Source organism: Capra hircus, chromosome 10 (genome assembly GCF_001704415.2).
Source record: "Capra hircus breed San Clemente chromosome 10, ASM170441v1, whole genome shotgun sequence".
Lineage (NCBI taxonomy): Eukaryota > Metazoa > Chordata > Mammalia > Artiodactyla > Bovidae > Capra > Capra hircus.
In genome coordinates, this window is record NC_030817.1 from 3,480,378 (window position 1) to 3,492,822 (window position 12,445).

A 12,445-nucleotide genomic window follows, 5' to 3' on the forward strand; every position below is an offset into this window, starting at 1 on the left:
ATATATAGCTTATTTTTTTCATTGGTTAGACTCCATTATAGTGAACTTTAGAGTATTGTCTATATGCCTGTGTTCCTGTTAGTGATTTGTAAGTAATTTTTGTTAAATAAATATATCTGCGTGGTGGTATTGGTATTTAATTTATGCTGAAAGAAAAAATGCAAGTTAAAAACAAACAACACACAAAAAACCCCATAACAAAACCATCCCCTGGCTGTATGCATTTTATTGTGAAACCCTTTTTTGCAGAATAGATAATGACTGGCCGTCTTCATTTGCTGAAGCTGGATTAGAGATAGAGATACAGAAGCAGGTAGCTCTTGTGAATTCTGATGAATGTTTAAGAAGAAAAGGGCTAGGGTGCCTCTCCCAGGCCAGATGCATGTGACGCGTGGTAACATGTGAGGACTGGTGTTATTTACCACCTGGACGCCCTGTAGAGATTACTATAGGCTTTTCTCACGCTGGGAACGTGTGCTCATTCCTATATTCTCAGTGTTCTGTTCCCTTGATATAAGGAGGCATGTTATAGGCTCAAGGCACGGGGTGTGGAAACTGGGGCTTAGCAGCTCAGGACTCATGTCTGGGACTGAGAAGCTAGAAGTTGGGGTGGGCTGAACTTAGACCTGGCCGTGGGGATTTGAAAACCCGAGAGACCAACTCCCAGCAGGATATTAGTCCCAGACATTTTCAGCTATGCGAGCTGATAACACTCATGGCTTATGATAGAAAGTTGTGGTTTATTATTTAAGACCTTTGTGATGCTCAGGGTAATGGAAAAGTGCAATAATGTGCTCTGGTCATCTACCTTTAAGTTATATAAGATTATTCTTATGCGCCCCAGGTCAGAATTGGATCTGGAAGCTATTTTGCTGCAGTATGTTTGTGTGTGTAGAGTGTGGCCTATGAATCACCATTAAGAGTCTCCTTTCTGTTTGCTCTCTCCCCTTCAGATGGCACAGAGCCCTCCCACATGCACTACGCATTAGATGAGAATTATTTCCGAGGATATGAATGGTGGTTGATGAAGGAAGCTAAGAAGCGGAACCCTAATATCACACTCATAGGTAGGAAGTGAAGTTTGCTGTACTTTTGTAGTCTGCTTCCTTTTAATTCTAAAGTTCTGAATTGGGTGTGTGGAGTACCTGTTGCTGCTGAAGTGCTAATCATGTGGTTAGCACTGCCAGTACGCTGCCACAGCCAAGCACGTGCCAGCCACGCGTCTTCCTTCGCTCATGTACATTGTGTCTGATGCTTATCCTGCCTCTGGAGGGAGGCGTTATGTTCTCATTTTACAGAAGCAGTGGAGGCTGAGAGAGTTATACCACTGACTTAAGGTTGGAAAATTAGTAGCCATCAAAATCATATTTAGAACCTAAGTCTATCCTGTGTTTTTCTTTTTTGTGTGTGGTATTATACTAATTTCCTCAACAGAACGTCTCATTAAAATTTGTAAAAGGACAGTGTTTATAAGATTGTATATTGTATATGCAGCTGTGTCAACTTAAAAAAATGTACAATGTGAGAGTTAAGAGCTAAGTTTTCTGTGGGGCAAAATGGGGATTGCAGCCCAGGAGACAGCACTTGAGAAAGAGGAAAGGGTGCCTCCAGAGAGGCAGGGGAGGTTGGTGGGTATGGGGTTTTGGTGAGGGGGAGCACGTGCAGTCAGGTTTACATTTTTGTGGAAGGTTTCTGCCGGTCACGAGGGGCAGGCATGCCATAGAGGAGTTTAGTGCTTTTCTAGAGATGAGGAGATACAAGAATTGGGCTCACAAAATGGGCTCCTGAAAGTATGTATCACAGAGTGCTTCATTTCTGCTCTCCACCCTGAACTCCTTTCAGGGGATATTGAAAATCGGCAGTACAGCACCCATGGTTAATCCTTGTAGAGGCAGATAGAGGTGCTAGTTTATAGTCAACTACAGTATATCCCAATTAACCTGCAAAATTGTGTGTTACATACATCAGTGGATCCTATTTCTAGAAGAGGCGCATACAGAAGTGATTTTTGTTGTTTGTTTTGAAGCTCAAGGATGTGGTGGTCACTGTCCGAGGTGGGGATGCCTAGAACAGTCCTTTCCTTGTGGAACTTAAATTCTGGTAGCAGGATGATTCCTCACATGGGACTGTACTCCTTGTACTGTTCTCCTGTAGCAGTGTACAGACCTATAAAAGATTTCAAACACACACAGAAGCACACTTTCATCATTTGAAATGACTTTGGTTATTTCAAATAGGCTTACACATTCAGGCTAAATTGTGTGATTTATTGAGGTCCTTTTCATAGGGCTTCAGTTGAGTTCAGTTGTTCAGTCATGTCCGACTCTTTGTGACTCCATGGACTGCAGCATGCCAGGCTTCCCTGCTCATCACCAACTCCTGGAGTTTACTCAAACTTATGTCCATTGAGTCAGTAATGCCATCCAACCATCTCATCCTTTGTCGTCCCCTTCTCCTCATACCTTCAATCTTTCCCAGTATCAGGGTCTTTTCCATTGAGTCAGTTCTTCACATCAGGTGGTCAAAGTATTGGAGTTTCAGCTTCAGTATCAGTCCATCCAATGAATATTCCTGACTGATTTCCTTTAGGATGGACTGGTTAGATCTCCTTGCAGTCCAAGGGACTCTCAAGAGTCTTCTCTAACACCACAGTTCAAAAGCATCAATTCTTTGGCGCTCAGCTTTCTTTATAGTTCAACTCACACATCCATACATGACTACTGGAAAAACCATAGCCTTAACTAGGTGGCAAAGTAATATCTCTGCTTTTAAATATGCTGTCTATATTGGTCATAGCTTTTCTTCCAAGGAGCATGTGTCTTTTAATTTCATGGCTGCAGTCACTATCTGCAGGGATTTTGGAGACCCCAGAAATAAAGTCAGTCACTGTTTCCACTGTTTCCCTATCTTTTTGCCATGAAGTGATGGGACCGGATACCATGATCTTAGTTTTGTGAATGTTGAGCTTTAAGCCAACTTTTTCACTCTCCTCTTTCACTTTTATCAAGAAGCTCTTTAGTTCCTGTTCGCTTTCTGCCGTAAGGGTGGTGTCATCTGCATATCTGAGGTTATTGATATTTCTCCCAGCAATCTTGATTCCAGCTTGTGCTTCATCCAGCCTAGCATTTCTCATGATGTATTCTGCACATAAGTTAAATAAGCAGGGTGACAATATACAGCTTTGACATACTCCTTCCCCAATTTGGAACTAGTCTGTTCTATGTCTGGTTCTTACTGTTGCTTCTTGACGTGCATACAGGAGGCAGATAAAGTGGTCTGGTGTTCTATCTCTTTAAGAATTTTCCACAGTTTGTTGTGATCCACACAGTCGAAGGCTTTGGCATAGTCAATAAAACAGAAATAGATGTTGTCTGGAACTCTCTTGCTTTTTTGATGATCCAGTGAATATTGGCAATTTGATCTCTGGTTCCTCTGCCTTTTCTAAATCCAGCTTGAACATCTGAAAGTTCACCGTTCATGTACTGTTCAATCCTGGCTTGGAGAATTTTGAACATTACTTTGCTAGCGTGTGAGATGAGTGTGAAGGTGCTGTAGTTTGAACATTCTTTGACATTGCCTTTCTCTCGGATTGGAATGAAAACTGACCTTTCCCAGTCCTGTGACCACTGCTGAGTTTTCCAAATTCGCTAGCATATTGAGTGCAGCATTTTCACAGCATCATCTTTTAGGATTTGAAATAGCTCAACTGGAATTCCATCACCTCCACTAGCTTTGTTCATAGTGATGCTTCCTAAGGCTCACTTGACTTTGCACTCTAGGATGTCTGGCTCTAGGTGAGTGATCACACCATCATGGTTATCTGGGTCATGAAGATCTTTTTTTGTATAGTTCTTCTGTGTATTCTTGCCACCTCTTCTTAATATCTTCTGCTTCTGTTAGGTCCATACCATTTCTGTCCTTTACTGTGCCCATCTTTGCATGAAATTTTCCCTTGGTATCTCTAATTTTCTTGAAGAGATCTCTAGTCTTTCCTATTCTAATGTTTTCCTCTATTTCTTTGCACTGGTGGCTGAGGAAGGCTTTCTTATCTCTCCTTGCTATTCTTTGGAACTCTGCATTCAGATGGGTATATCTTTCCTTTTCTCCTTTGCCTTTAGCTTCTTTCCTTTTCTCCTTTGCCTTTAGCTTCTTTTCTTTTCTCCTTTGCCTTTAGCTTCTTTTCTTTTCTCAGCTAATTAGTAAGGCATCCTCAGACAATCTTTTTGCGTTTCTTTTTCTTGCTGATGGTCTTAGTTTATAGGGGTTAACTTCACGTTATTTTAAAAATCATTTTCAACCATCAAAGGACAAGCGTTAAGTTTTTCTAAGTAAAAAAAAGTGAGGAATCAGTGTGTTCTGTGTAAATGGACTTTAGTAAGAGTTTTCAGAAATTGAGCAGTAAAAAGCCTCATTGACTTCAGCACATACTTAACCCCTGGGCTGCTTTCAAGGTCAGTTCTCATTAAAATGCAGAAAATCTGGCAGGATAAACCCTGTCCTAACAAAGACTTACTCATGGCGGGCCTTCAGAATGTATTTGGCATTTCACTGTTTTAAAACATTTCATTATTTTAATGTCACATTTCTTGTGTAGATACAACTTAGGCATTCTTCTGGAGTTTAGAAAAATAAGCATTTTGTTATTTTGATTTTTTTTTTCCAGTGGTAAACTAGATTGGTAACATATATTAACAGTTAAGGAACTTAATGTTGACCTTATTTTAATATATTAGTAAGAGAATTAGGGTTTAGAATCATAATTAGTGCTTCTTTTCTTCCTCTTTTTTTTTTAAACTTAATAATAACTTGGGTATTAGAAGAATGTGGATTATTTGTTCAATATCATATAACAAAGGGGTATTTCCCTACTGAGTCACTGGCAGTTATATTGCCATAAAGAAAAACTAGTTTTGCAAAATTTGATTACCTTACTAATTAGTATTTAAATAGCTTCAAGTTGTAAGAAGATGTACTAGTGAGTGAGGAATTTGTATTGTACCTGCTTCACAGAAGTAGTTAAGCATAGTGTTAGTTGCTCAGTCATGTCCAACTCTTTGTGACCCCATGGACTGTAGCCTGCCAGGCTCCTCTGTCCATAGAATTCTCCAGGCAAGAATACTGGAGTGGGTAGCCATTTTCTCCAGGCGATCTTTCTGACCCAGGGATCAAACCAGGGTCTCCTGCACTGCAGGAGGATTCTTTACTGTCTGAGGCGCCAGGTTAAGCATAAGCCTTTCAAAACTCTCTGATATGCCTTCAGAGAACAAAAATTGTACATCGAATATCTTTTTAGCAGGGGTGGGGATATTAAATTATATGTTACATTTGTTTCTGTTGGTAAATATTGAGAAAGGGGTTTTTGTTTGTTTTTATTTCTTTTATCAAAGAGCACTTAGAATCACGGAACCTGGCTCTGAGGATCGGTAGGGAGTTACCGTGCTTGGAAGCTGGAAGGGAGTGTGAGCATTCGTGCCTGGCACGCGTCTCCCTGTTGTCAGCTCTTTGCTGGCTGTGTGCTTAGGCTGTGTTGGTGCCTTTTTGCTTTGCTTTGGTTTTAGTGGTGCCCGTACTTTACACCTGCTCCAGCTCTGCCTGTTCGTCTCCACAGGGCTGCCATGGTCGTTCCCTGGATGGTTGGGGAAGGGCTTCAACTGGCCTTACGTCAATCTTCAGCTGACCGCCTACTACATCGTGACCTGGATTGTGGGGTGCAAGCATTATCACGACCTGGACATTGATTACATCGGAGTCAGTAATATATTTTCCAGAACATGATTAAGCTTTGAGCATTTATTTATAATGTTTAAAGTAATTTCTGGCGCTTTGTTGACATCTTTGTGTTCTGAGGCTGATTTGTTCTGTCGGTGTCTGTTGACAAATTGCCTCTGTGTCATCATTGGTTCTGCCTCGCCATCCATCCGAGTCTTCCCACTTTTGAAGCCTGTATGTAGTTTACGCCTCCCTGCGCTGTTTTGGTTTTGGTTTTGGTACCACCCCAGCTCAAATTCTCCTTCTTCTAAGCTTTCCCTAGTTTTTCTGTTAATAATTCTTACAACAATAATAGGTTTACTTTTATAGTTTAGTGGTTAGTCTCATTTTGCTCCCTCAATCTTCTGTGGTCCTAAAGTAGAGGGTAGCAGACTTCTAAAAGTGCTAGAGAGTAGATATTTTAAGTTTTGTGGATCAGAAGGCAATATTAAGGAAGAATATTATGTCGGTAATTATATAACCCTTTAAAATGTAACTGCTTAAAATTGTAAAATCCATTTTTAGCTTTCAGGCTGTAAAAAATACGAATGGTGGGTCTGATTAGGCAGGCTGTTAGAAATATGCCTACCCTTGTCCTGAGCTGTTACTTAACCCCTTTTAATGATTTAAAAATGCGAGGCCTAACATGTTGCGTTTCTAGCTGGTCTGTTGGCTGGCTGCAGGCATGCCCCACCCCGCACTGTGCCCCCACGGAGCCTCATACACACACAGTGGGTCTCTATATACTGCAGCTAATAAATGTGCTGTCAAAACTGATTTTAAAAGCTTTCATGCAGTTAGCCAGCAATTACAGCGCTGCTACTGTGTTGCAGGCATGGTGACTAATATATCCTGGGGAGAGCACGCTTAGTAACCCTTGAGGAGCTGAGTGAGAGGGGCAGACGCTGCAGCAGGTACACTGCAGGGTCCTAGGACCCGCCATGGGCCATGAGGGCAAACCAGGGGCTGTAGGAAGCCAGAAGTGAGGACACACTGTTTTTGTTATGCTTCTCTAGATTATAACTGAAAGTTAGTTTGTTGTGTTTGAGAACTTTCTTAAATACCAAATATGTTTAACCCATAGTGAAACTAAATGTAGGCATGAGTCTTGCAACATTCTATTATGGTAAAGTCACAGAAAATGTTTCTGTTAGAAAATGGGTTATTCACATCTGTTTTGGACCCCTTCTAACCACATGCCATGGTAAGGAAGTTTCTTGGATAAGATCACTTTCCAGTTGGTAAAGAATCTGCCTGCAGTGCAGGAAACCTGGGTCAGGAAGATCCTCTGGAGAAGGGCATGGCAACCCACTCCAGTATTCTTGCCTGGAGAATCCCATGGACAGAGGAGCCTGGTGGGCTACAGTCCATGGGGCTGCAAGAGTCGGAGACAACTTAGCGACTGAACCACCACCACCAGAATCACTTGAGTGAAGAGTATTTGGAAGCCATGCCCATCTCTCAGGTGCAGAATGGAAGTCTTAGCGAAGTTCTGTGTCAACCCCGAAACCTCATGTTGTGTGATTCTAAGCCTAAGAGATTTGTGAGTGTTCCTTTTATCTGTCTTCATTAAGAGTTTGCTTTCGTGAGATCACACATCATTGTGATTCTCTGTGTGCGCTAAAGACATGACTCCTGTGCAGTGTCCTTATTAACACCTGGCTTTCAGGTGTGCTTGTAGGGACTGGTAAGAATTATTGCCACAGTCCTGAGTGATAAGCGTCCAGTGCCTGCTGTAGTGCCTGGCATACACTGTCTTGCCAATATTTATTGAATGATTTAATATTCCATTTGTAGAAATCTCTGGAGTAAGTGACTTTTTGAAAAATACCCTCCAAATATGTTAAGGTTTTTTAAAATACTATTTTAATTAAAAATTATGTTTACTTGTAAATATCTATAAATTTAACAGTAGGACATTATAGTAAGAAAAATGGCTTTCCAGATAATATGAAAGATGGTGAGAAAAGAGGCATCTTAGTGGTAGTGTTCTTTCTGACACAAAATCTTATAATTCTGATATTTTGACTTTCTGTTTTGCAGATTTGGAATGAGAGGGCATTTGACGTTAATTATATCAAGGTCTGTACAACTTTAAAATCTTTTTATCTTAAAGTTATTAGTGAAAAATTCCTTTATAGTTCCATGGAAATCAGTAGAAGGAACACTGCATTTTTTATAGCACAGTGATGTATTTTGCCAGTTGTAACGTAAAATTACATAACTCCTTCTAATTCCCAAATTGCCTTTTTCTATAGAGTTGTGGTGAATTTTCCTATTTTAAAATCCATTATTTGTATAATTATGATAATTGTTATGGAACAACTATATCATTTAGGTTTTTAGAATACCAAGAAATGCAGATTTTTCTTTCATTGTCATGTATCAAATTCGTAGTATATTATCTCATTCTTGTTTTTGTTGGAAACAAGAAATTCTTTCTTGTTTCTTTCTTTCTCCTGTTACATTGGAGTGTGTTGTATGTTTCTATTTGTGATTAGCAAATAGATAGCAACTAATATTTGCAAAGTGTGTTTCTTTTAGAGGTACTTTCCCTAAATATTTATCTCTCTCTAATTCTTACTGCCCCCTTTATGGGGTAGCTACTGTTATTGCTATTTTTTAGGAAAGGAAAATCTGAGAGTAATAGCCCTTTCCATCACTGGAAAACAAATGGCAGTTTAACTTTTCAAGTGGAGATATTCTCTGGTTTACTTTATAGTTCTGTCTTGTTTTATTATGTCTTTTCTCTTAAAAATAGAATTTCATGGTTACATTTTTTTTCTTTAAATTGAAAAGTGTCTTATTCTTTTAAGCATGTCATATCCACTAAATTTATTTCATTTATTTATTCAATCAGTCAGCCAGGAAGCATTTACTCAATACCTAGTTTGTCAGACAATGTATGTGTGCTTGGAATACAAGGATAAAACGTGTTTTTTCTACCCAAAAAGAGTTCAGATTTGGAGACTGTAGAGTCCCATATGACCAACTGAAATATCAACCATGATTTATTTAGCAGAATTATGCTTGTCAGGGGGGCGCAGAGAGGAGGTGATGCCTGTGTCTGAGGATTAGAGAATTCTATTTAAAGACTAGTTGGAATCTTTAAGCTGGGATGGATAGGAACTCCACAAGTTGCTAAGGCAGACCATGCCATTGGGGAGACGTGAAGACTGAGAAGTAAAGGGGTTTGGGGGCAGAGCAAGTGGAGAAAGATGGATCAGACTAGCAGGGTCACTGAGCCATCCGTAGGCCGGTGTGTTTTGGATTAACGGCACGATTTAGTCACTAGTTGTGCAGAGGAGAAGGCATAGATTGAGAGGATTGAATGCCGCCAGAGCCTGGTAATTCAAAGTTAACTGCAGGGGCAGGCATTGCCAGCGAAGGGGTGAGAGTGTGGCAGTGGGGGTGGGTGGCTGTGGAGGGGGAGGAGTCCTTAGTGGCAAGTTGGGGCTAGGATGAGTACAGGTCTGATGAGAGCAGCAGGAAGACAGAGCAGAAGCCAAGTTAGTGCCCATATGCCGTGTAGCCCTATAGTCAGGTAGACCGCGTTGCTGTGATGGACTCTCATCTTCCCAAACTTGACATTTCGCAGTCCCACCCCCCACCAACCCCCACCTTGGGATTACACATGTTTCTCTTTGAAAGAAGTGAAAATGACGTCGCTCAGTCCTGTCCGACTCTTTGCGACCCCATGGACTGTAGCCCACGAGGTTCCTTTGTCCTTGGAATTTTCCAGGCAAGAATACTGGAGTGGGCTGCCATTTCCTTCTCTAGGGGATCTTCCCAAACCAGGAATCAAACCCGGGTCTCCCGCATTGCGGACAGGTGCTTTACCAGCTGAGCCACCAGGGAAGCCCATATGTTTCTCTTTAGCTGTGTGTATTTCATTTGAAAGAAGCTTTAAAAGCATTAGAATTTAGTTTCATTTTTGTTTTAAGCTAATGGTCTGCAACTAAGGTGGTTGTTTTATTTGTTTGTTTTTACTATTAAGAGCCTGTTGCATATTCCTTTGCATTCTAATTCAGCTTGCCTGATTTGAAAGACTAATTCCTATTCCAAGACTCATCATCAGTGTTCTAAATGTTTTAGACTTCGTTTCCTTTTCTCTCAAACTATAGTTTGCCTGCAGTAACACATCTTAGGAACTAACTTGTAGTTTGTATTTGCCATTTTTGTAGTGATATTTTCCTAGAATCTGTGTCCTGTTTGTTAAAAGGCCCATGAGAGAGAGTTCAGTAATGGCACATGAATGCAGGTATTCAGATTCAATAAGCTTAATGAATATATATTCCATATAGTTTAGTAAGATGGCCCCTGGAAATAATAAGGATTTGTCTTTAAGAGTAGAAATAAATATAGTAGAAATAGGCAATGTATGTGAAGATGGCAAGGCTATTTTTTTCTTTTATTTTTGCTGTTTACATTGTATTTGGGATTCCCTGGTGGCTCAGATGGTAAAGCATCTGCCTGCAATGCGGGAGACCTGGATTCGATCCCTGTGTCAGGAACGCCCCTTGAGAAGGACATGGAACTTCACTACATTGTATTTATAATTGACTTTGTTTTTCAGTTGTGTCTGGAAAATCCCTTATAGGATCTGAGTGTAGTGAAGGGAAATGGATGTCTCTGGACCCTCGTTCAGTTCAAGCAAAACAGCATCCTTTTCATTTATCTTATAAGTAATATTTCTGCCTAGACTTTTGAGTGGGGAGAGGGAGGGTGGAAAGGGAACGATTCCATAGCAAAAACATTTGGAATACATTAGATAAAGCTTTGCTCAAAGAATGCTGCTTTCATCCTCATTTTGGCAGTTTATGTATAAAACACAGTTTCTAGATTTGTATATTTTAGAGTATTATTTGAATATACCATAGTAAAAAGTAAGCGATTTTAGAGATGATGGTCTAGGAATAGAATTAGAAAAAATAGATACATCATCGTGATAACTACAGATGTGACTGAGTTGCTCTCCCTGCTCTCTGTAAGAGTAAGACAGAACCTCAGAGTGATGAGATTCAAGCTGGTCTCCTACAGAAGGCTCGGAATTCTCAGTCCTACTGAATCTTGAGTTGTTTGTTGTTTAGATGCCAAGTTGTGTCCGACTCTTGAGAGTTAGTTGATCTCTAAGGATCTGTTCAGATTGCTTTCAGAGTGGAATTGATGAGAGCACATTATTTGGAAATTTTTTTAGTTCAGAAAACTCAGAATGTGAAAAGAGAGCTTGTGAAATTCTTTGTTCCCCCTTAATGAATATTTACTGAGCACCTGCAGTTATGAGCCTGATAGTTCAGAGTACATGGGGGTGTCGCAGTAAGTTCACACACAGCCATCCATCGAGAACTACTGTTTAGAAATCGGCATCTTCTGCTCCTGGGTGAAATGATGTCCCCTCTTCGGGGTCTTGCTGCATGTATTGGCAGTCCCTACATCTCAGTATGGACCACTCTGTGATTTCCTAGGACACCCTGTTAGTGTTAGCGTGCTGGCGAGTGTGTTTGCCACTGGACAGCGAGGACCCTGTCTTGTGCCTATTTCAGGGCCCTCTTGGGGCCCAAGCACAAAACAAAGTGCTCTGTGCTCTGTGAATTTATTCCTGTTACAGTTTAGCTTGTTGTCTTTAATCTGGTGGGTGGGTCGTCCTACAGACAGATTTTATTGCCTGTGCTGTGTATACCTATGAAAGCGTTGAGGATAAAAATAGAAAATTTCTTGTTTCTACTTACAGCATGATGCAGAATTCTGATACTTGTAATATTTTAAGTAATGGCAGAATATTTAAAGACATTGGAAAATGCTCAAAATAAAATGAAAAGTTAAAGCATTTTGAGTGTGTGTGTTTAGTTGTGTCTGACTTTACAACCCCCTAGAGCCCACCAGGCAATGTGTATTTAATTTGACCCCAATTTACTGTGTCTGCATAAGAAAATTCCTGTAAAAATTCATATCAGAGTAGTGGTTTTTTTTTATGGATATTACTGCTCTGATTTTTCAAAAAAAAAATTTCCACCATTGCACCCAAATTTTCTATGGCTAAACGTAATTTTAAAGTCAGAGGGAAAATCCCTCTAAAATATTTTTGCCTCTTGGGTTTTTTTTTTTCTTTTTACATTCCCATGAAGTAGATTATTTTAGTGATAGTGCTTTTTACCTCTCCACATGGGGCACATTTCTATTGAGAAATAGTGTTGACACTCTCATCCTGCTTGTTGAATCTGAAGGCACTTGAGCTCACTTGGTCATAAGTCAGCAGCTGGAAACTCATTTTTAACCCTTCCTGTGTTCTGCTCCTCTCTCTGAAAGGTGTTAAGAAGGATGCTGAACCATCAAGGTCTCCAGCACGTGAAAATCATAGCGAGTGATAATCTCTGGGAGCCCATTTCTGCTTCTATGCTGCTTGACCCTGAGCTCTTGAAGGTGATTGATGTAATAGGGTAAGGAATGTTTTACTTTGAGAATGAACAGTTTCTGGTTTGTTGCTCAGACAGTCGACGGCACCTTTGTTTTTGCCTGCTTTTCCCCTTTTGATTATATTTTCAGAAGGTTGCTCTCTTGTATTTACTTAACCAAAGCATGTATAAATGATACTTCATTCCTTTTTTTCTTTGAAAGGTATGTATTTTGGAATCTTTCTATGACAATGTAATAATGTATTGATGACTTTTGAAATGTTGTGTCAGTGTTCAGAAATGCA

At 40.2% G+C, this 12,445-nt stretch overlaps 1 protein-coding gene across 2 annotated transcripts in view; it reads left to right on the forward strand.

Moving 5' to 3' along the window:
* GALC (galactosylceramidase) overlaps positions 1–12,445 on the forward strand; it is a 56,902-nt gene that overhangs the window by 13,186 nt on the left and 31,271 nt on the right. For both annotated transcript variants that reach the window (XM_018053888.1, XM_018053889.1), the window contains exons 4-7: positions 954–1,067; positions 5,609–5,748; positions 7,792–7,830; positions 12,055–12,185. In XM_018053888.1, the coding sequence (XP_017909377.1) occupies positions 954–1,067; positions 5,609–5,748; positions 7,792–7,830; positions 12,055–12,185 (424 nt within the window). The remainder of the gene's footprint in view (positions 1–953; positions 1,068–5,608; positions 5,749–7,791; positions 7,831–12,054; positions 12,186–12,445) is intronic.